This window comes from Alexandromys fortis, unplaced genomic scaffold (genome assembly GCF_014885135.2).
Source record: "Alexandromys fortis isolate MF-2015 unplaced genomic scaffold, M_Fortis_MF-2015_v1.1 scaffold_26, whole genome shotgun sequence".
NCBI lineage: Eukaryota > Metazoa > Chordata > Mammalia > Rodentia > Cricetidae > Alexandromys > Alexandromys fortis.
This window is the reverse complement of record NW_026067894.1, coordinates 6863388-6887261: the sequence shown is the minus strand read 5'-3', so window position 1 is coordinate 6887261 and position 23874 is coordinate 6863388. Positions and strand designations below refer to the sequence as shown.

The 23874-nt window shown below is 48.7% G+C and overlaps 2 protein-coding genes across 3 annotated transcripts in view; one reads left to right on the top strand and one right to left on the bottom strand.

The window, feature by feature from the left end:
• The window catches only part of Rhce (Rh blood group CcEe antigens), a 29777-nt gene extending 16177 nt beyond the window's left edge, over positions 1 to 13600 (top strand). The window contains exons 4-10 of the mRNA XM_050153913.1: positions 1816 to 1978; positions 2882 to 3048; positions 3407 to 3544; positions 7396 to 7523; positions 8346 to 8425; positions 9708 to 9781; positions 11360 to 13600. Coding sequence (XP_050009870.1) covers positions 1816 to 1978; positions 2882 to 3048; positions 3407 to 3544; positions 7396 to 7523; positions 8346 to 8425; positions 9708 to 9781; positions 11360 to 11386 — 777 coding nt within the window. The 3' untranslated portion in view covers positions 11387 to 13600. The remainder of the gene's footprint in view (positions 1 to 1815; positions 1979 to 2881; positions 3049 to 3406; positions 3545 to 7395; positions 7524 to 8345; positions 8426 to 9707; positions 9782 to 11359) is intronic.
• Tmem50a (transmembrane protein 50A) overlaps positions 13169 to 23874 on the bottom strand; it is a 15991-nt gene continuing 5285 nt past the window's right edge. For both annotated transcript variants that reach the window (XM_050153972.1, XM_050153975.1), the window contains 4 exons: positions 20882 to 20949; positions 18953 to 19045; positions 15778 to 15838; positions 13169 to 13599 (listed from right to left, as the gene is read on the bottom strand). In XM_050153972.1, coding sequence (XP_050009929.1) covers positions 13554 to 13599; positions 15778 to 15838; positions 18953 to 19045; positions 20882 to 20949 — 268 coding nt within the window. In that variant the 3' untranslated portion in view covers positions 13169 to 13553. The remainder of the gene's footprint in view (positions 13600 to 15777; positions 15839 to 18952; positions 19046 to 20881; positions 20950 to 23874) is intronic.

Here is a 23874-nt window from a genome sequence, read left to right as displayed (position 1 = left end):
ATGTCTGTAACCTTCTCTTTTTGCTTTTTACTTTTTATTTATTTATTTATTTTTTGCTTTTGTTTTTCTTAAACCTATCTAAGACTAGGTCTGTGGGTCTAAGAGTCTCACTCTGAAAGAACAAATGTTCTTAACTGTCTCTCAGCCCTAATGGGTTTCATTCATTCATTTATTTATTTTTGAGGCAGGGTTCACTAGGTAGCTCTGGCTGTCCTGGAACACACAGAGCTCTGCCTGCTTCTGCCTCCTGAGTGCTGGGATGACAGACAGGTCCCCACACCTGTCTGTGCACGCCGCACAAGCTCTTAGCTGAATGAACTAGAGATGATCTCCAGTTTCAGGTCTACCTGAGACAGGGTCTTCGTTCTGTAGCCCAGGATGGCCCTGCACTCACAGCATCCTCTTGCCTTAGCCTTCTATGTGATGGAAGTGCGGGCATGACCTCTTCCCGGTCCGTAGGCGGAAGCTGTGTAGGCTTCCGTGCGTGGGCGCGCGTCTTCATGCGTGGGCGAAGGCTCTTTAGCCCATGGAGAAGTACTCACCCATCGTGTGCCAGGCACTCTCATGACCTTGGGAAATACAACTGCAGGGAAATTTTTGCTGCCGAAGGCACCATTACCAATAAAAAAAAAAAAAAATGAAGTGGACAAGAGATGTGTCCTGTTCGATCGTGACCAATTCTATAGTGAAAAATAAAGCAAAGGAGGGTGGTGCCGAGATGTGAGGGGGTTAGTAAGATACCAGACAGACCGGTAGGAAAGCATCACCAAGCAATTTTGAGGCCAGACCTGGAGGGCGTCTGGCAACCGTGGCCAGCCCTGGCCGGGTGTTTGGTAGATTGCATCTGTCCCAAGGCCCTTGTGTCTCTTGCCCAGACTCCTTACACGTCTTGCCCCTTGGTGATAATAGAAAGCTTGTTGCTTACCCCCCTCAGGGCTGACCACTTCCTCCTTCCTGCCCATGCCCCTCTGCCCAGGGAAACAGTATGGTAGACTGTTGAATGGCCTGAAGTGAGAAAGGGCTGGAGGGCTGAGAGTGGAGGGTGGGGAGGGAAGAGGGGCTAGGCTGGAGAAAGAGCAGACCACACAGGGTCTTCCTGCAGGTCATGGAAAGGAAAGGACAGTCGCTGTGAGTCAGGAGAGCCCGGAAGTGGCAGGGTCTGCAGCTGTTGGGAGAATATTCAATAGGGACAAGGGTGGGAACAGGAAATCCAGCTGGGAGGTTATTGCAGAAATCTAGGGTATCAGCTGGGGGGGGGGCAGGCATAAGCCTTTAATCCCAGCACTACGGAGGCAGATGCAGGTGAGTTCGAGGCCAGCCTGGTCTACAAGAGCTAGTTCTAGGACAGACTCCAAAGCTACAAAGAAACCCTGTCTTGAAAAACAAAACAAAATAAAAAAAAAAAAAAAAAGAAAAGAAAAGAAAAGAAAAAGAAATCTGGGCTATCTGTGAAGGTGACTTTGGTCAAGGCAGCATCAGCGGGGAGTAGATAAAGACCCAATCAATTCTGAGAGTTTTTGGAAGACCCTGAAGACAGCCTTTACCCAAAACCCACCAAGAATGAAGCCTAAGGCTTATTAAATTTGCTATGCACAGTTAGCATGAACCACGAGTCTACCTGGCTGTAGTGTGGTGTTCCGAGACCCCTCATCACCATGGGAAGGCCAGCTGGGTGGGTTGTATAAGCTCTGAATACCAGGTCAGAGTTCAAGTCACACCTCCTACAGAAAGCACAGGACTTTCTCAGAGAGGCTGCACAGCTGACCTCTTTACGCAGGCCTGGGACACTCACCAGACCGCTGTATTCTGTTGCAGATGGAAGACCACATAATCGCGATGCACGGGCATGTGTTTGGGGCCTATTTCGGACTGCTTGTGGCCTGGTGCCTCTCCAGGTCCCCGCCCAGGGGAATGGGTGAGAAAGCCCAGACAGAGAAGGCTCAGATGGCCACAAGCTCCAGTCTGTTTGCCATGCTGGGTAAGGATGAGAGGGCTGGGTAGTCTCCTGTCTGAACAGTTGGGAACAAATCCTGCTGACAAATCTTTCTGACCCTGAGTATCCTGGTTCCGTCCATAAAGGCCCTTTGTTTCTAGTAACATTGTTGAGTTTATATAGCTTTATATATAGTTTATAGACTATGGGACTTCTCTTCAATAATATTTGGTGGAGCCGGGCAGTGGTGGCACAGGCCTTTAATCCGAGCACTCATAGGCAGAGGCAGTTGAATCTCCTTGTTTGAGGCCAGTCTGGTCTACAGAGTGAGTTCCAGGACAGCCAGGACTGTTACATAGAGAAATCCTGTCTCAAAAAATCAAAATAATAATAATAATAATAATAATAATTCAGTGGAGACTTGGGTGTGGTGGTGTACCCCTGGACTACAGCACTTGGAAAGCAGAGACAGGAGGATTGAAAGTTCAGAGAGGCTCTTTACTTTAGACTACATTTATTTATTTATCTTATGTGCATTGGTGTTTTACCATGGAACTGGAGTTACAGACTGTTGTGAGCTGCCATGTGGGTGCTGGGAATTGAACTCCGGTCCTCTGGCAGAGCCATCAGTGCTCTAACCACTGAGTCATCTTTCCAGCCTCGGCCTTGCATTTTAAAAGGAAGCGTTTGGCCATCAAAGAGCAGAGTGAGGCCTGGCACTTGTAGAGACCTTAACGCACTGGGCCTTATACTCCTCATCTGGAAAATGTGTCATCTGCTTCCTACCAAACTGAGACTTCAGACAGGAGAGGGGAGAGGTGACTGTTTAGACACCCCTGGAAGGTGACCAGGCTCGCTTGCTAGCTCCAGGCCGTTCCTCTGATGTCCAGGGAGAGAGTGGTTTCAGAAGCAGTGCTCTTCTGGCTAATGGCCTTCTCTGCCCTCCAGGCACCTTCCTCCTGTGGATCTTCTGGCCCAGTTTCAACTCTGCTCTGCTGGAATGGCCAAATGAGAAGAAGACCGCTGTGCTCAACACCTACTATGTCCTTGCTGTCAGTGCAGTGACAGCCACCTCCATGTCAGCCCTGAGCCACCCCCAGGGGAAGATCAACATGGTGAGGAGGAGGCTGCCTCCTGGGCAACATGTGTCTCTCTGTGCCTAACACACGTGTTGATGGCTGTCCCACAGGGCCAGGCTCTGGGTGTCTCTCTGTGCCTAACACACGTGTTGATGGCTGTCCCACAGGGCCAGGCTCTGGGTGTCTCTCTGTACCTAACACACGTGTTGATGGTTCTCCCACAGGGCCAGGCTCTGGGTGGCTGGGGGAGCTCCTGTGATGGGCCCTTCCTTGTCTGCCATGTAGGGAATATCAGGATACCAGAGACTGGACAGGCTTTCTGGGGGCTGGTGTGTTGCGCACATGTGTTTAAATCAATGTTACTATCACCTACCCACAAGCTGCTGCTTTGCAGGTTCACATCCACAACGCAGTACTGGCAGGAGGCGTGGCTGTAGGTGCCCCGTGTTTCCTGATCACTTCTCCCTGGATTGCCATGGTGCTGGGCCTCACAGCGGGGTTGATCTCCATTGGGGGAGCCAAGTGCCTGCCGGTAAGGAAGTGTGACCTTATCACTGTGAAGAGACACCATGACTGTGGCGCCTCTTATAAAGGAAGCATTTAATTAGGGTGGCTCGCTCACAGTTTTCAGATGTTCAGTCCGTTCTAACTATGGAGGGGAGCAGGCTGGCATGCTGGCAGACATGGTGCTGTAGGAGCAGCCGAGAGTCCTGTATCTTGCAGGCAACAAGAAGTTGACTGAGACACTGGGCAGTATCCTGAGCATAGGAAACCTCAAAGCCCACCCCCAGAGTGACACACTTCCTCCAACAAAGCCACACCTCCCAATAGTGCCACTCCCTTTGGGGGCCATTTTCTTTCAAGCCACCATAACTACTAACCTCTACTTTGCCTCAGACCAGTAGTATCTGGGTCACTGGGTGGGTCACATGGGCGCACGAGGCAGGTAGTGACACTTTCCTAGGTCAGGTACAAAGCCCAGATACATTCATGACTAAGTTCGACAGGACATTCAGGGAAGACCCCTGCGTCAATGCAGGTTCGAAGTCGCCTCTATTCTCAGATAAAACTTTATCTGACAAGCAGAGCAGGCCCAGAGGCATTTCTGTCAATCATTTTAATCTTTAAAATAAAATTAAATGGCATTTGTTTGTTTATTATTCATATAGTAGAAGTCAGAGGACAACTTGAGTAAGTCTGTTCTCCACTTCTATCATATGGGTCCTGGGAATTGAACTCAGATCGTCAGGCTTGGCAGCAAGCCCCTTTTCCATTGAGCCCTCTCCTAACCCTGGCGGCAGACTTTTGAAGGCTGAATCTGGATACTCAGCTTCAACTCAAGGAAGAGTTTACCAGCAGCTGGATCTGATCCTAGTTAAGCCTCTCTGCTTTTCATCTGCAGAGGGAACACATGACTCTTATCTCTTTTGGCTTTGAAACCCTGAGATGAAAACAGTTGTTAGACAGCAAATAGTGTGTCGGAAGGTGACATGCTCCCATTGGACTCAGGCCCTGTCTGAGTGATTCTTTCTATCGCTGTGATAATACAGCATGACCAAAAGCAACCTGGGAGAAGGGTTTATTTCATCTTCCAGGTGGTAGGGAATCTATCATCCAGAGAAGTCAGGGCAGGAATTTGAGGTAGGAGCTGATGTAGAGCCCATGGAGGGGTGCTGCTTACTGGCTTGCTCCCCATGGCTTGCTTATAGAACTCAGGACCACCCAGGGGTGGCATGACCCTCAGTAAACTGGACCCTTTCATATTGATCATCAGTCAAGAAAATGGCCCGAAAAGCTTGCCCCAAGCCAGTCTGGGGAGGGGGAGCAATTTCTCACCTGAGGTCGTCTCTTACAAAATGACACCAGCTTGTGTCAAGTTGACGTAAAGCTGCCCAGCACAGTCCCTTGATGTCTTGGTGCCTCAGTTCCCTAGACTCTTTTTTTTTTTTAAGATTTATTTATTTAATTTATTATGTATATAGTGTTCTGGGCACCAGATCTCATTATAGATGGGTGTGAGCCATCATGTGGTTGCTGGGAACTGAACTCAGGACCTCTGGAACAGCAATCAGTTCTCTTAACCTCTGAGCCATCTCTCCAGCCCAAGATTTATTTATTTTATGTGCATTGCATTGGCGTTTTGCCTGCGTGTATATTTGTGTGAGGGTGTCAGATCCCCTGGAACTAGTGTTATAGACTATAGTTGTGAGCTGCTATGTAGGTGCTGGGAATTGAACCCAGGTCCTCTGGAAGAGCAGCCAGTGCTCCCAACCATTGAGCCATTTCTTCAGCCCTTCCTTTGACTCTTTAACCAGGGTAGGGTGGCTCCACTACTTTGAAGATTACTCATTTGTTTATCAATTCATCCATTCAATCATTCACCAAACATGCTTAAAAGAAAAACAAACAACACCCCCCCCCAAAAAAAACTTTATTTTTTAATTTTATTTGCATTGATGTTTTGCCTACATGTATGTGTGAGGGTGTCAGATCTTAGAGATACAGACAGTTGTGAGTGGCTACCTGGGTGCTGGGAATTGGACCCTGACCCTCGTTCTACTTCAGATAAACATGTCAATAAAAAGCAGAAAGGCCCCTAAGCTAGCCTAGGTCTTCTGGTCAGAGTAGAAACCAATACTTGCAGAGGGAATGATGCCTGAGATGGGCAGTACCAGTATGGCAGATTAGCCAGGCAAATAGGGAAATGAATCCCAGACAGGTTCGGATTAGCCAGGCAAATTCGGAAATGAATCCCAGACAGGACCAGTGCCTTCAAACCCTCAGTGAGAAGAGCGTGTGACCCAGTCAAGAAACAGAAAGATATAATCATGGCAGAAGGTTTGCATTCGCCCGGACCTTGGTGAGATCAGCACGGAGAGGTGGGAAGTGCTGGGCAGAGCTCCTGGGATGACCAGGTGTCTGGATGTTCACTCCGGAGACGGTGGGGGCTGTAAGGGGAGAAGGAACCTGAGGAAGCTCCCTAGGTGTCTCCTCAGGCCTAATGAGGGCAGGAGTGGAGGGACCGTGGGACGATGTGTGCCACGTGGATGGATGCCATCTGTCTGATTTCTCGTCTTCTGTTGTCTTGCGGATGGCATTTACGGGTGCCTAGTGATGTTCTTGCTCGGCATGCTGCTGGGCTGTGGAAGTTAGAAGCCAGCATGCTGCTCAACACTCTACAGCACAGAGGATGGTCCCCCAGTCCCAACATAGGATTATCAGCCTTAAATGGGAATGGAATCTGTGTCGGGCCCTTTTACTCAGAACATGACCAGGGAAATGTCAGCAATGGTGACTGTGCAGGCTACTTTCCTTGGCACTGTGATCAAATACCACCAAGAAGCAACTTAAGGGGACGGATTTATTTGGGCTCCTGGGTTGCCGCCACCAGATGTCTCCTCCTAAAAGGTTCTACAATTTCCTAGAACAGGACCATCACGGGGGTGTGTGTGTGTGTGTGTGTGTGTGTGGTGTGGTGGTGGGTGGGCGGGTGTTCAACCCATGAGCTTGTGGGCCCTGTCACATTCCAGCTGTGACAACATCCCTGGGAAGTCTGTCAGAATTGCAGAATCCCAGTCCTCATCCTGCAGCCAGAGTTACAAATTCTTTACATGTGAGCATGCGTGAGCACGTGTGCATGCCAGAGGAAGGAAACCAGGCCCTGGCATCTGCTAGGCAAGCATTCTTGGATCAGTCTACATCCGCAGTCTGAGTATTTTAAAATAAAGGTTTTGTTTATTTTTATTCGTATGCGTGTTTTCCCTGAATATACATTTGTGCACCATGTGCATCATGCTGAGGCCAGATTCCCTAAATTTGGGATTACAGATGTTGTGAGCCGCCATGTGGGTCCTCAGAACTGAACCCCAAATTCTGAAGGACTGTTAGGAAATAGTCCTAAAAAACGAGCCTCTCTGCTGACGCAAATAATCCCAGTCAGACCAAATTAAAAGATATCCAGGTTTAATTGGACCTCCGCACTCTGGGGGTGGCTCAGAGGGGGAACAGAAAGCCATTGTGACCACCAAAGAGGAAGAGGGAAGACCATGTGTTTATTCTCTGGGAGGCAGTTTAAATAGCCTGTGGGAGTGGTCTTGACCTTTCCTGGAGAGGGGTCAAGGTTAGGTGGACCTGTGGAAGAACTGGGAGGAACTATGGGTCTTACTTTTTGTTGTTGTTGTTGCTTGTTTCTTGAGACAGGATTTCTCTGTGTAACAGTCCTAGAATAGTCCTGGAACTCTCTCTGTAGACCAGACTGGCCTCCAACTCACAGAGATCTGCCTGCCTCTGCCTCTCAAGTGTTAGGATTAAAGCAGTGTGTGCGCCACCACTGCCCAGCGGGTCTTATTTACAGACCTACTTATAACATCACTTTGTCCCTAGGTGTGTTTGAACCACATGCTGCAGATCCAGAAGCACGGTGGGATCCATTATACCTTTGGCTTGCCGGGTCTGCTCGGAGCAGTCACCTACATTCTGCTGATACAAATGAACAACTACAGTATATCCCAGTGGGTACAACTACCGTATAGCCCTGTGGGTGCCTTGGCCTCTTTTCTTAACCTTTATCCAACTTGGGAGGAAATGTATCCAGAGCCAATTAATTCAGAATTTTTTTAAAAATTATTTAGACAGGGTAAGACAGGCATGGTGATGTAGGTCTTTATTTTATTTATTTATTTTGGTTTTTCAAGACAGGGTTTCTCTATAGCTTTGGAGCCTGTCCTGGAACTAGCTCTTGTAGACCAGGCTGGCCTCGAACTCACAGAGATCCTCCTGCCTCTGCCTCCTGAGTGCGGGGATTTAAGGCTTGTGCAATCACTGCCCAGTTTGGTGTAGGTCTTTAATCCCAGCACTTGGGAGTCAGAGACAGGTGGATCTCTGTGAGTTACAGGCAGGCTCAGCCGGTAGAGTGTTTTCCCCATCGTCAAGCACAAAAACTGGGTGTGGTGGCATTCATTCGGAGTCCCAGAATTTGGAAGGTGGAGGCAGGAGGACCAAGAGTTCAAAGTCATCTTCTACCTGGTATAGGAGATCTGAGGGGAAAATGTTCGGTTGTTCAACACCTCTGACTGTAGGATCACACTGAAGAGCCAGTGTAGGTCAGGCTTGGGCTGACCCACGGAGTCTGGGGATTTCAATGTACCTACCCAACTACATCTGCATAGCTCTATAAGAAAGTGTCAGGGGCATGGTAGGGGGTTAGTGGGGGACGGGACACTTAGTTTCTTCACAGCTCTTCTTGGCCCTGTCACTACTAATGCCATCTGTCATGTTTGTTCTCATACCCGCAGCCTGATTCGTGAGTGGTCTCTCTGCTTTGTCCATTCTAGGGTTACCAACCAGATGATCAAAGACTTTGGGGCTCTTAGCTTTGCTCTGGCAGTGGGAATGGTGTCTGGACTCCTAACAGGTCAGTGCAGTACCAGGCTTTCCTCCACTAGAGGGTGCTCAGTCATCCCTCCAGACCTTCAAGTGCTGTTTTTAAAAATCAAAGAATCAGCTCAGAGTAGTGGGTCATTCCTATAATCTCAGCACTCACGAGGTAGTGGCAGGCAGTCTCCAAATTCAATGCCAGCCTGGTCTACACAGTGAGTTCAAGGCCAACCTGGTCTACACAGTAAGTTCAAGACCAGCCAGAGCTCCACACTACTGAGTCCCTGTCACCACCCTACCCCATAACAAAAGACCCAACACAAAATCCAAGAAACGTGTAATATCGGAGCTAGAAAGGCATTCAGAGGCCACCTGCTGCCAATGAGGCCCAAGAAGGCGGGACCCTCCCTGGAGTTTTCAAGTGGGGTGGCGGTGTCCTTGGGCTCAGGGGGAGTGACTGCACCCAGCTTTGCCTGGAAGGCCAAGGGACCCTTTCTGCCCCCAGACCTGCCTCTCATTCCCCAAGGGCACCCTTATACTACTTTACTCAACAGACACACATCCGATTTCACCTATGACCCAGTTACTCTGGATAACAGGGACGGAATAAATTCTCCAGCCTGGAATTTGTTGGAGTCAAAGGAGCACAGAGGGAACGCGGCTCGCACTTTGAGAGCGCAGACCAATTGGCCTTCCTTTTGCTCCCTCCTAACACAACAGGGAACTGGTGATTAAAACAACCCAGAGGGCTGGAGAGGCGGCTCAGCAGCCAAGAGCACTGGCTACACTTGCAGAGGACCCAGGTTCAATTCTCAGCACCGACCTGGTGCTCACAGCTTCACAACCATCCCTAACTTCAGGTCCTGGGATCCAACAGCCTCTTTTGACTGTTGTGGACAGCAAGGGCTTCACTCTCCATGGTGGCTCCTGTGCCACCTCCCTCAGCTGTGCCAGGGCCCTTTGAGTCTGTCTTGGGGAAGGTGTCAGAGCCACACCCACTGGAAACTGCTGGGTGTGACCTCAGTCCTGCTGGGAACTCTTGCCCTCATGGTTCCTTAGGAGACACCTATTAGGATGAATGGAGCTACCAGGACCCACTGAGCTTCTCTTTGTCTGAAGGAGGGGAGATTTAGTGCTTTGTTTTGTTTTCCAAGACAGGGTTTCTCTGTGTAGACCAGGCTGTCCTTGAACTCAGAGGTCCACCTGCCTCAGCCTTCTGAGTGCTGGCATTAAAGGCGTGTGCCACCACCACCCAGCTTGTTTCAGTGATCTCCAGGTAACAATGAGCTCTCTATATTAACACTTGTCATTTGTTTAAGGTTGGCTCCTAAACATCAAAATATGGAGGGCTCCCCACGCCAGCAAGTACTTTGATGATCAGGCCTTCTGGGAGGTAAGATTTTTAGGTTATTAACAGGATAGATTTATTTTTATTTATTTATTTATAGTGTGTGTGTGTGTGTGTTCACTTGTGTGTGTTCAAGGAGATCAGAGGATAATTCATGGGAGTCCCCTTCAGGTGCCCCAAGATTAAAGATAAGGAAATGGAGGCCCATTGGAGATTAAGTCACTTGTCCAAAATGGCAGAACCAATCAAGGGCACAGAGTATGTTTGGCTCCAAATGTGTAGCAGGCCTTTGCTGGAGAACCGTCTCCAGACACCCATGTCACCATGTGACATCGGAAAACGGACCAGGAGCTGCCTGTGGCTCCTGAAGTCATATAAGCACCACATAGAAAAAAAACAAATGGAATGTGCTATTGCTTCTGCAGTAGTGAGTCCTTGCCCCTGGAGGTATTACAAAAACAAAAACACGTAAAGAGCTATGTGAAGCTGGGAGTAGTGGCCCAGCCTGTGATCCTATTAGTAAGGAGGCTTAGGAAGGAGGATGGCAGGTTCAGGGATAGCTCTGGCTACATAGCCAGACTCTGTCTCAAAATACAAAAAGGGGTTGGAATGGGGTTGTTGCTGTTCTTACAGTGGATCTGACCTCTCTGCACACTGCACACATGTAGTGCACAGACAGACAAACACGCACACATGAGTGTATATGAGTGGTTAAGAGCACTGGTGTTCTTCCAGACGACCTGGTTTTGATGTCCAGAACCTCCATGGCAGCTCACAACTGTTGGCAGCCATCTCTAACTCCAGTTCTAGGGATGCGATGGCCACTCACGGCCTCCGCAGGAGCCAGGCATGCGCATGGTACAGACATATCAGCAAGCAAATCCTCCAAACAAATAAGTTAAAATTTCCGTTTTGGGCCAGGCAGTGGTGGTGCACCACCTTTAACTGGGAGTCCCAGGATAGTCGGGGCAGTTACACAGAGAAATCCTGTAGACCAGGCTGGCCTCAACTCATAGAGATCCTCCTGCCTCTGCTGGGATTAAAGGAGTGCACCATCACCACCACCCAAACGATTTTTTTTTAAAGAATTAAAATTTAAAAATAATTTTTTTTTTTCGAGACAGGGTTTCTCTGTGGCTTTGGAGCCTGTCCTGGAACTAGCTCTGTAGACCAGGCTGGTCTCAAACTCACAGAGATCCGCCTGTCTCTGCCTCCCGAGTGCTGGGATTAAAGGCATGCGCCACCATCGCCCAGCCATTTTAAAAATAAGTTTTTTTAAATATTTATTTATTATGTATACAATATTCTGTCTACATGTATTCCTGCAGGCAAGAAGAGGGCACCAGACCTCTTTACAGATGGTTGTGAGCCACCATGTGGTTGGTGAGAATTGAACTCAGGACCTTTGGAAGAGCAGGCAATGCTCTTAACCACTGAGCCATCTCTCCAGCCCTTTAAAAATAAGCACACACACACACCAAAAAACAAACAAAAACAGAAAGAGAAATATAGATCTAAGATCTCTCCTAAGATTCTGAAAGTGACAGCGAGTTCCAGAATAGCCACAGCTAACACAAACTGTCTCAACACCCACGTAATAAAATGTCTGCTTTGCTTTGACAGTTCCCTCACTTGGCTGTTGGGTTTTAAGCAGAAACATCTGAGAATGAGGCCGAGCGTGGAGCTGCCCCTCTCCGTGCGTTCCCTTCGTGCTGGCAACGTGTAACAAGGAGGTCTTCCAAGTGGTGATTTAAGATAAACAATACGTCTGGTTTCGTGACAGATACCGTCAATACTGGTGGCTGCAGACACCTCATTAAAGTTCTGGCCCGTTCTGTCGACAACTGTTTGCTTCTTTTCACACTTAATGAAGCCGCCACCCAGGTGGTTAACTGCTGGCTACAGCAGCACAGGAAGTGATGGGCAATACGGAAACTAGGAACCTCACGTCTGGTCACTGCACACAAGCTTTGGACCCAGCAGTTTTACAAGGTCCTCGGAATCCCCCAGACTGTGCTGTGGAGCTGGTTATGGGGTGAGGGAGGGTGCAAGCTCTCAAGTTCCTAAGAGGACTCAAATCCATCCTCTGTGGATTTGTGATGTCTTGGAGGATGACACCAAAGCAGTCTTTTGTGTCCTGACAAGCCGACATCATTCGGACCCATGGCCAGTAGGTCCACACACCTAAGCCATCTGTGACACCAATCATGGCTCTCACTGGGCAAGCGCAACAGCCCAGTGAAGGCCAAGACTTCAAGCTCTGCTCCGAAGAATCTGCAGCATATTGCGTGAGGTGGGAGCTGGGGGGTGGGGGTGGTGTGAGGCCAATAGTTACAGTGAGGGACAAACTATTAGCGTCTCTGGCAGCTGGTCCGTGTAGTGTAACCAACCGTGGGGTGCGCTGAATTTAGGTTAGCTGTTGAGAGGTAAAATGAAACACACAATTCAAGTCATTATCAAAACAAATTGTCAGACCAGTGGTGGTGGCTGGTGCACACCTTTAATCCGAGCACTTGGGATGCAGAGGAAGGCGGATCTTTGTGTGTTTGAGGCCAGCCTGGTCTACAGAGAGTTCCAGGACAGCCAAGGACAGCCAAGGCTCCGTAGAAAATCCTATCTCAAAAAAATCAAAAACAAAACAAATTGTCACCTGAGCCAGAGACTGTCAAGTCCTAGAAATTGTCACCTAAGAGAGTGTCAAGTCTGTACCCATCAGGACCCTGTTACAGCTAGTCTGTGCTGTTACTCGGCTTCTCCAGTGCACTCCTGATCTCTGGCAGGCCCTCAAGCCCCACTCATGCCTGAACTATTGCCAGTTTCTCCTTTCCTTCTGCTTGTATTTATTTCACGCGGAATGTCTTCCTGTGCCACAAGCTTTTGTTTCTTTGGTTTCTTCTGGGCTGTCATTCTCTGTACGGCCTCCTCTCCTGGCTCCAGGAAGTTTTGTCCCCAGCAAGGGGCATCTCCATTGGCTGGGGAGCTGCCGTGCAAGTTAACTATGTAAGTCCGGTGCATCTTGGGTGCTCATTTCTCCTGGAAATCTTGAAGGACTGAAGAATCTACGTCCCAACCCTTGAGTTCTGCAGTACTCTGTTTTTAAGTAAACACAGTAGAAAGTCTGGGCCACTGACTGGGTCCAGCCCCACACTCCTGAGCACCCCTACCAATTCTTCCATTTTCCTGCCAGGATGGCATATATCACATGTGAAAGGCGCTACCTTTCACATAGCCAACAGTCGGGCAGTACAGGCGCTCTTAATGGGAACATAGGTCTGACGCTCTCACAGGCTCTGAAGGGTCTTCTGGTTCAAGAGAGTCGTGAACCATTTTCACAGGTTATCTTAATTTACACGCTAAGGAAGCTGCAGGACATCCTGGCAGAACCACACAAACCATACCCATGGTACCAAGAGAAAAACTCTGACCACTGAATAGTTTTTAATAACAAGAAACGTTTATACGTTATTCCACATCTGACACAGAAGAGGGCGCGCTCAGTAAACAGACACTTTGGATCCCAGAGCGAATCCTCACCCCAAGGACTCTACCACTTCTCCATAATCGGCTCTTTAGACCATGATAGAAGCTGACAAAGTTACTCACGTCAAGTTTCCTTTCCCATTGCAAAAGCGGGCCGGGTGACAGCACCCCAGACTGTTGCAGAGTGCACAGGAGCGCTCATGATTCTAGCATTATACAATTTTAAGCTGAGATTGTACTCAGAAATAAGTTTAGAAAATAGCATTACAAAAGACTGGGTGAGCGGTGAAGAAAAACCAATCCCAGGCAGGTTGGCCGTGCTGCGAGGCAGGGGTCTTCACTGCCACAAGTCCTCCGTGCGGCCGAACTTAAAAACCAGCCCTCTGTGGATAGAGCAAGGAGGACAACATGACTGTCTGGGTTGGGAAACTTCTAGAAAGATAGGAAGCATATGACAGACAAATCATCCAAAATGCACACACACCGTCTTAGAGACATCATTTCTTTATACTGCTAGACTGCTACTTGCTGTCACTGTCCCCAGACCTGAGCTCTTACTGCTGAGGCTTCTGAAAAGCCAGCCAGTGTTTGGTAGTGATCATTAACTACTTGATCCAACAAGACGTTTTGGGGTGTGAGCGAGGAATGGAACCCAAGGCCTGGGGTGAGCATGCTAGCGCTGATCTCCAGCCCCACCCATACACCTTCCTGGGCTGTCCTGGTGTGCTAGGCCCATAGAGATAAGCATACATACATCCTTGTCCTCAGCCCCTCTGATCTGATAACACATGGCAGGCACTTCAGCGGGTGGCAGGCACAATACCAAACCCCAAGGAAGCCTGAAACATGTAACTCATTCTCCTTGAACGAGTTCAATTTTTTGTTTTTGTGAGATGATGGTCTCGTGGTGTAGTCTTGGCTGGCAAGGAACCTACTATATATAAACGAGGCTATCCTTGAACTCATGGCAAACCTCCTGCCTCTGCCTTTCAATGCTAAGATTGTAAGCACAAATCACTATGCCTTGCTGCCATTTTCTGAATTTGTTTGAAAATGGTTCAGACAAAAGCAGGGCAATGGCTCCATGGGTAAAGTGTGCGCTGAGAGCCTGGTGACCCGAGTGCCCGGCACCTACGGAAAGCTGAAAAGAGCGGCGAAACAACTGTGAAGGTTGTCCTCTGACTTCCGTGTGTGTGGTGGCAGGTGCACACATGCACACACGATAGTAAGAAGTAACTAAATTAAAGAGGATAAAAGGATGGCTTATTTGAAATGGCTCTGACTGATGAGCAGGAGTTCAATGAGCTGCAGTGTGATGCTGCTACCTTATGTTAACTTGACACACGCAAAATAGTCATCAGAGAGGAGGGAATCTCAGTTTTAAAAAATGCCTTCATGCTGGGCAGTGGTGACACGTGCCTTTAATTTCAGCACTTGGGAGGCAGAGGCAGGTGGATCTCTTTGAGTTCAAGGCCAGTTTAGTCTACAGAGCAAGTTTTAGGGCAGGCTCCAAAGTTTCACAGAGAAACAGGTCTAGGAAAACAAAACAATACAAAAATGCCTCCATAAAACTGGGTTGTTAATGGGCGGTAGTGGCACAGGCCTTTAATCCCAGCACTGGGAGGCAGAGGCAGGTGGATCTCTGAGTTCAAGGCCAGCCTGTTCTACAAGGGCTAGTTCCAGGACACCTAGTGCTGTTACACAGAGAAACCAGTCTTAAAAAAAAAAAAAAAAAGGCCTGAGTCATTAGGCAAGCCTGTAGGGCATTTTCTTAATTAGAGATAGATGGGAGAAGATCTAGTCCCCCATTGTGAGTGGTGCCATCCTTGGGCTGGTGGGAACAACCCTACTTGTCCTGGAACTCACTCTGTAGACAGGCTGGCCTCGAACTCACAAAGATCTGACTGCCTCTGCCTCCCAAGTGCTGGGATTAAAGGCAGGCATGGACTACCATGGCTTGGCAGTTCTGAGCTGTATAAGAAAGCAGGCTGAGTCAGTAAGCGTCACTCATCCCTGGCCTCTGCATCAGCCCCTGCCCCCAGCTTCCTGACCTGTTTGAGTTCCTGCCCTTACTTCCTTCAAGGACAGTGATGTGGAAGTGTGAGTCAAATAAACCCTTTCTCCCCGGGTTGTTTTGGTTCTGGTGTTTCATCACAGCAATGGCAAACCTAACTAGGAAGCGGTGGCAGAAATAAGAGCTAGTGGGACAATGAACAAGATACTTTTTGGTGAAGAATTCACACCTCAGAATTCGAACTCGTGATCCTCCTGCCTCTGCCTCCTTCAGCAAATCCTACAGGCCTGCGCCACCACTACCGGCCACACCTCAGAATTCGAATGCCAAGAAGCCAAGGGGTGAAGGCCGAGGGATGGAGGTCAACGGTAGTGCTAATGCCTAGCATGCGTGAAGCAGGGAAAATCCTGCCTAGTGGTACACACTTGTAGTTCCAGCTACTTATGAAGCTGTGTTCAGTCTAGGTTACAGAGAGGAATTCCTTCCCAAAGCGCGTGTGCATGTGCACACACAAACACACACACAAAGACTGAAAATCAGAACTTACCCAAAAAAAATGAAGGCATTCTGGAAAAATACAGCAATTCCAGGATATACTGTGGACTTTTCTGTAAAAACAATTGTGATACTTAGAGGTTTACAATCGCTGAACAGAGCCAGGCAGTGGTGGCACAGGCCTTTAATCCTAGCACTCGGGAGGCAGAGGCAGGCAGATCTTTGTGAATTCGAGGCCAGCCTGGTCTACAGAGTGAGCTCCAGGACAGCCAGAATGCTACACAGTGAAACCGTGTCTTGAAAAACTAATCTCCGAACAATTAGTCCAGTTAGACTAGCAAACATCAGCTTTCTTGCCTACCATAACTGATGGCTCTGCAGCGGTGATGGGGAAGCTAAATGACCAATATGTAGCAGGCAGCATTGGCTCAGTAAATGACAGCTCCCTCAGTTCAGTAATACTACATCCTGAGGGCACATTATACACAAAGGACACCTTGAAACATGCTGAGGATCCTGTAGAACAGAACTGACAATTGTCTGGCCCTCAGGGAGCTGCACCACCTTCCCTTGGAACAACCAGAAGACAGAAGCAACCCAGGAGAGGGAGTGGGACACGTGGAGACATTAGACCCGGAGGCCAGGAAGATCCCAGGAAGAGCAGATACCAGAGCAGAGGAGGGGAGGAGCAGAACAGCAGAGGACAAAGGCCCTGAGGCTGCTGGGTAGGAGAAGTGAGGACAAGGAGATGAGAGGCCAGGCAATCATGGGGGGGGGGGTGAGACTTGAGCCACCGTATCCTAACAGGATCCCTCTGCAGGGAAAGGGAGAGGCAGGAAACTGGCTAGGAAGTCCTTTCAGGAAAGCAGGAAGAGACTGTGGTGACAGTCATGGAGATGCTAAGAGGTGGCTATGAGGTGGGTAGGGTCAGGATACTGCACCCCAGACTGGATGCTCAGCGTGAGAGAAAGGCACCTTTTTTGACAGGCCCTGGCTGGGGGCAGCAGTAACAGGCCTACACCTCTGAAAAGACAGAGTAACCTCAGCTAAGGGGAGACACTGCAGGGCCCTGTGGGGACCCAGAGCGCAGGTCTCCGCAACCTTATCCCCAGGCTGCCTGAGCCCAGAGGCACAGACCACTGTCAGCTCTTTCCATTCCCAAACAGCCTCAAGTTTTGTCTAGTTCTCTACTACTCCATGTTAACATTACAGCTGGGCCGTGTGCCCTTAATCCCAGCACTCGGAAGGCAGAGGCTGTGGGACCTCTGTGAATTCAAGCCAGCCTGGTCTACAAAACTGTGGAGGCCCAAAGAGGACAAAGGTCAGAGAGTTTGGGACTTGTTTTTAGTTCATTCAAAGTTATTGTGCTTCTAACAAAGGTCCCACCTAGTTGTAAATCAGAGTTCTGTTCGCTCAAGGCTACTGTCAGCAGCTGTGGCTAGTTGCCAGCCCCACACCCCCCTCCTGAAATAGGGTAAAGTGATTGGTTCCCTAAAACAAAAGTCTAAGGATCCAACTAAATTCAAGTTCCCTTTCTGGAAATAACTTGGGATTCCACCCAGGGGGTGAGTGGTTTGCCTACAGTGTTTGGTCTAGGGCAGGAGTGATGAATGTAGCCCGTGACTTTCAGTTGCTATGATAATGCAGTCTGTTGTCTTAATCCTATGTTTTGGGGTCAGGGTTATTAATCAGCTGGAAATTAAATGTTGGCGAATTTTCAGTACTCACTGAAATTCCCTCCTGATACTATTCTATATGTTTCTGCATTTTATTATTTCATTCAGGTCTTTGTATTCTTTACTATATTTCTAAATTCCCAGGCCTCCACTCTACAAGAAAGGTATTTTTGTTGAGGCTGGCCCCTGATGCAAGAGTAGTTCCAGAAAAGGCTCCAAAGTTAAAGCGAAACCCTGTCTCGGAAAAAACAACAAAACAAAAAAAATTACCACCTTCAGGTATAGTGGCAAATGTCTTTTAGTCCCAGCCCTCGGGAGGCAGAGGCAGGCAGATCTCTGTGAGGCCATCCTGGGCTACATAATGAGACCATGTCTCCTAACAACAACACTAATAAAACCAACCAACCAAATCAGGCGAGGCTGGTCCAAGCTCTGCCAGGCAGTCTGTTTCCACTCTGCTAGCTCTGGTCTATTTATCTCGATTACTAAAGATGTTTCCTATTTTTCTAGGTCCCTCAAGTGGAATGTCAGCCAGGAGCCCAAGGTCTTTTCCATGCCTTAACAGCGCACGCGACTGTTAACCACTTTTTCTATGTAACATCGCATCACCAAGGAGGCATAACCGAATAAATGTCGGTTAAATGTGGCAAACACAGGTAACCTCAGCTCTGAGGCGGTGGAGAAGGAATCGCTAATTCCAGGCCACCCTAGGCTACACAGCAAGAACTTACCCTGGGTGTGATGGTGAACATCTATAATTCCGGAATTTGGGAGTATGAGTGAGGCAGGAGGACAGATGGGAATCTAAGGCCAGGGCTACACACCAAGAGTCTATTTCACCAAAATAAACAGAAACAAACAAAACCAAGAAACCCGAAGGCCATAAATTAGCTCAATGGGAGAGTGCTTGCCTGCAAAGGCCAGGGACTCAATGAGCACTTTAATGGGATGTTAAGAGTTCTGCAGAGATGAAGTGATACCTCGTCACTGACAGCTGATGTAGGGCGACCGTGCCGACCCAATGACACATCACGAGTGCGCTGACCCAATCAATGAACAAATTCAACCATGGATTCAAATTCTGGGACCAGTGAGAGTGGTGGGGCATGCGGGGCTGGGCAGGTTTGCCCTCCCTGGAGGAGTGGGTTGTGGAGAACAAGCTTTTGAAGGCCTGTCTTGGCCCTGGCTCATTCCTGCTGGCCCTCTGTGTTTCCTGGCTGCCATGCCGAGAGCATCTCTGATACACTAAGCCATCCCCTCCTACTGCATCAACACCAGGGCCGTAGAGCCAGATGCTCCTGAACTGAGCCAAGACAGTCCCTCTCTTTTTAAGCTGCTCCTCTCGGGTCAAAGGACTGAAGTTGTATCCCAGTCCTTCCAAGTACCATGCAAAGCTATCTATTGATGGGAAGAGAGTCATCTCAAGGTAAAATAAATTGCAATAGTTGGTTCATCTACATAAAAAACATTGTTTAAAAAAGTTTAACCTAAAGTAGATAGTTTTGACGATTAATGGAGCCAGCATGAGATTAAAACATAGCATTTTCTTACCCTTGGCAACATAACCTCCAAAGAGAATCCACATGGACGCAATCAGGGAACCGAAGGCCAGCATGAAACCGATGAAGAGCCAGATGCGAGCACCTGCGAAGACAACACGTTAGCATGGCTGCTCTGCAACCAAAGGCCACGATGAATGTGTGGGCATGCCTGCGATCCCAACAGTTAGAGTGTCTGAAGCTCAGGGCTAGCCTGTGCTACATAAGACCCTGTGTGGGCATGCCTGCGATCCCAACAATTAGAGGCAAGAATGTCTGAAGCTCAGGGCTAGCCTGTGCTACATAAGATCCTGTGGGGGCATGCCAATGATCCCAAAAATTAGAGGCAAGAGTGTCTAAAGCTCAGGGCTAGCCTGTGCTACATAAGATCCTGTGTGGATCCCAACAGTTAGAGGCAAGAGGGTCTGAAGCTCAAGGCTGCTAGCCTGTGCTACATAAGACCCTACCATAAAAGCAACAAAAGGGCTGAAAGGGGACCGCAGGTAAAGGAACTTGCTGCCAAGCTGATGAGTTGGCTCCCGGGGATCCAAACGGTAACATGAGATAACTGACTCCACTAAGCTGTACTCTGACCTCCATACACACACCATGGCGTGTGCACACCACCCTCATTCCTCACCTAGGTATGGGTGGCTGAGGAAGAAGGAATGCCAGCCTGAGCTATACAGTGAGATGTAGGCCAGCAAGTACTACAGAGACTCTGTCTCACAAACCAAACAAACAAGAAAACACATATAGCACACACATACACACGATGTAATATACATACACACAATAGAAACAAACAAATATACACCTGGTGGTGGTGGCGCACGCCTTTGGTTCCCGCACTCAGAAGGCAGAGGCAGGTGGATCCCTGTGAGTTTGAGGTCAGCCTGGTCTACAGAGCAAGTTCCAGGATAGGATCCAAAGCTACACAGAGAAACCCTGTTGCAGAAGAACAAGAAAACAAACCAAACAAAAAACAGAGAACTCGAGTTCAATTCCTAGCACCCACATGGCAGCTCACAACTGTCTGTAACTCCAGTTCTAGGGGATCAACACCCTTATACAGACATACATGCAGGCAAAACACCAACGCACATAAAAAACAAATTATTTAAAAAAAAAAAAAGTGGCACACACCTGTGACCCACACACTTGGGGCGCTGAGGCAGGAGGATCAGAACTTCAAGGCCATCCTTGGCTACAATGGGAAGTTTGAAGCTAGCCAAGGCTACCTGAGGTATTGTGTCAAAGCCAGGCAAGGGCCAGTGAGATGTCTCAGTGGGTAATGTGCTTGTTATGCAGGTCTGAAGACCCAAATGGCAATCCCTGAACCTTCTTATATAGCTAAGGCAGGGCTCAGAGAAGGCTCAGCAGGTAGGAACACTGCTGCTCTTCTGTAGGACCTAGGCTTGGTTCCCAGCATGCACATGGAGATCTAACGCTCTCCCCTGGCCTCTGCAGTCATCAGGCACGCATGCGGTGCACGGACAACCATGTAGGCAAAGCCTCTGCACACATTTTAAAAAATGGTCTAAGGTTATAATATATAAATATATTTCAAAAGACTAATGCAAGCCAGGTAGAGTGACGCACACCTCTAGATTCAGGTCAGCCACAACTACAGAATTAAGACCCTGTCTAGAAAGACAAACAAAAAGTGCTAATACAACCACATACAGGTAGTTTAACGTGCTGCGGATTCTGTGTGGCAAACACCGCCAGCCCCTTGTTCTCTGCTGCGGCCCGGAGACACCTAAAACTGCTATTATTATTGCTGAGGTCACACACTCAAGCCTGGTATGTTTTGCACTCAGTCTGCTGTGACCTATGCCTTGGCATCCAGCACCACCCCATCCTAGGCCAGGACCCAGGCAGCCCTACAAGCACCATTTCGAGGAAGAAAGATTTGCAGAAGATGCCGGTGCCCAGTTACCTGTCTGGCCCAGACAGCCTTCGCTGTAGCTGTCACCTCTCACTTGTCCATTCGATACTGCGTTAATCCTGTGGGATGAGAAGCAAGAAGTCAGGGCTTTCCCTCCAAGGAGAAGCCGTCTATAACATCAAATTATTGAATGCAATAAGCTAGGGCTGCCCAAGCTCAACGTGAGGCCTCCTAAGTCTTGAGTCATGTCACTTAAGAGTCCATGTCACTTAAGTCCCCTAAGGGAGTCCCTTTGAGTGAAACATGTCCTGGAGCCGTAGTTATGGTCTAGACTGGAGGAGTGGTGTCGCATTAAAGCTTCCGGCCTAGCCGGGCAGTGGTGGCGCACACCTTTAATCCCAGCACTTGGGAGGCAGAGGCAGGTGGATCTCTGTGAGTTCGAGACCAGCCTGGTCTCCGGAGTGGGTTCCAGGACAGCCAGAGATAAACAGAGAAACCTGATCTCAAAAACTCCCCCCTCCCCCAAAATACATGTATGTATCTACATACATACAGTATAGCCAAGTGGTAGTAAGACAAGCCTTTGATCCCAGTACTTGGGAGGCACAAGCAGGTGGATCTCTATGAGTTCGAGGCCAACCTGGTCTACAAAGTGAGGTCGAGGACAGCCAGAGCTGTTACACAGAGAGACCCTGTCTCAAAAAGCCATAAATAAATAAATAAAATATAGTATAAAATAAATCTTGCGAGGTTCCTGTATCTGGAGTGGGTGTATTTTCACCTCCCCCTGGCATAGCCTGCCTGTGAGCTACAGAGAGAGAAGGAACAAGAGGACCACCCGGAGAGATGAAGAGTGCTTTGACTTAACCTGAGGCTGATACAGGTGTACAAAGAAGTGACAATATATGAGGCAGGAGGATCATATGTTCGAGGCCAGCTTGGGCTATATACGGAAACTTCTCAAACCTCAACTGCACTCCCCCCCCCCCCCGTGAGCAAGGAAGGAAATATATATGAGAAAGACAGGAGGCTGGGGAATGTTTGCAGATGAAGGTTCTCGGCATGTGTGGAGCAGGGGAAAGCAGAGAGGATCTCGCACTCGGTCTGCACGGAGAAGCCTCAGTGCAGGGCTGGGAACTGAAGGCTTAGTGAGCAGGGGGTGGGAACAGGGTCATCAGAAGGTCTGTGGACATAAGAACAAATTTAGCCTGCTTTCCCGGCACCTGCAAACTTCCCCTAAATTTGTCTGAATTCCCTTAAAGATCATAGAATGTTTTAGGTCTTTGTATGATGAAGCCCCTGTCACACTGTCATAAACAAGGACCCATAATCACACATGGGGAAAGGATAAGGGCATGGCTATGCCAGAGTGCTTGCTTGACATGCTCAAGGCCCTGGGTTGCATCCCAAGCACCACAAGGAGGATGTGCGCACACACAAGCACGCACACACAAATACACACATGTGCGCATGGAAAGACACCAGCAGGGTGTGGCGGTGTCCCACTAAACTTGATCTGCAAACTAGATGTGCTCCTGATTTGCCAATCCCTCCGGCCTATAGCGGGCCAGGCCACCACTTGTCTTCATAAGCAGGGAATGTTACGGGGAGAATTCCAGCTGCCGAGAGCTCCGATGCCCAGAGGGAAACCCCCTTTCCCGGGGGTTCAGCAGAAGAACAGCAGGCCCTCACTCGCTCATCCAGAGCTGAAGTCCTGACGCAGGACTGGAGCATTCTCAACCTCCCAGACTGCTCACCTAAGAATGGATGCCAAGGTTTGGCAGAAATCTGAGCAAAGGACCACAGCATGGCAAGAAAAGGCCTGTGTGGGGTGCACATATGTAACCCCAGCAATTGGGAGGGTGATGTGTGGAAATTGCCAATCTAGTTACATAGTGGGACCGTGTCTCAAAAATAATTAATGGGTCTCGAGAGGAAGCATTTGTAATATAGGAAACATAGAAGTACAGGAACAAGGAAAAGTCCTTGGAATTCATTCAACAGGATGGGAAGGACCCTGAGGTGATCTGGAATGGGGCACAAAGAGATGAGAATCCATGACAACCTGTCAAACACAGAGGGTCAGTCACAGAGACAGGAAGAGAAACAGAGTTAGTATTGTACAGCTAGAAGGCCAAACGCAAAAGGAAAGTTTCAGACTCTCAGTCACAGCTTCAGTGAGCCTTTCTTTCCTCTCCAGCTCCGACCCCTGTCCAGTTCCCTTCCCCTCTCCAGCCCCCAGCCCCTGGCTGGTTTTGTGTTTTCCTATCTGCACCTGCAGTCATTCAAGACACTATCACTTGCCAGGGTGGTGGTGGTACACGCATTTAATCCCAGCACTCGGGAGGCAGAGGCAGGCGGATCTCTGTGAGTTTGAGGCCAGCCTGGTCTACAAGAGCTAGTTCCAGGACAGGCTCCAAAGCTATAGAGAAACCCTGTCTTGAAAAAACTGTCCACCTCACTCACCTATGGACTGCTTCTGTTTTAGACTCAAGCATTTCTCTCATCCTGAGAACAGAGGTTGGACTGTGAAACTCAGTAAATACCTGTGGGAGGCTGAAACACTGGTGAGGCGAAGGGGAAATTTTAAACTATGTTACAACAGCAGTGAGCACAGTGGAGGAAAGCAGGAGACGCTACCGGAGTGGAGAGAAGAAAGAGACTGCCACTTCTTCTCACAAGAGTGACTTGCCAGCCTTGAACTCACAGCAATCCTCCTGTCTCAACCTACACAAGCTCTAGGATTTTTGTCTTCTTTCTTTTATATTTGTTTTATGGATGTGAGTGTTTACATATATGCTTGGTACCAGCACCTGCAGAGGCAATAAAGGGCACTGGATTCCCTGGAACTGGAGTTATAGGAGGCTGTGAGCTACCATGAGGGTGTTGGGAATCAAACCCAAGTCTTCTGCCAGAGAAATACATGATCTTAAACACAGAGCCATTTCTCAATACCCTTTGTCTTGTTGAGATCAGAGCCTTGGTTGGTATGAGACTTTATAAGTAGGCAAGGCTGGCCTGAAATCTTTTTTTTTTTTTTTTTT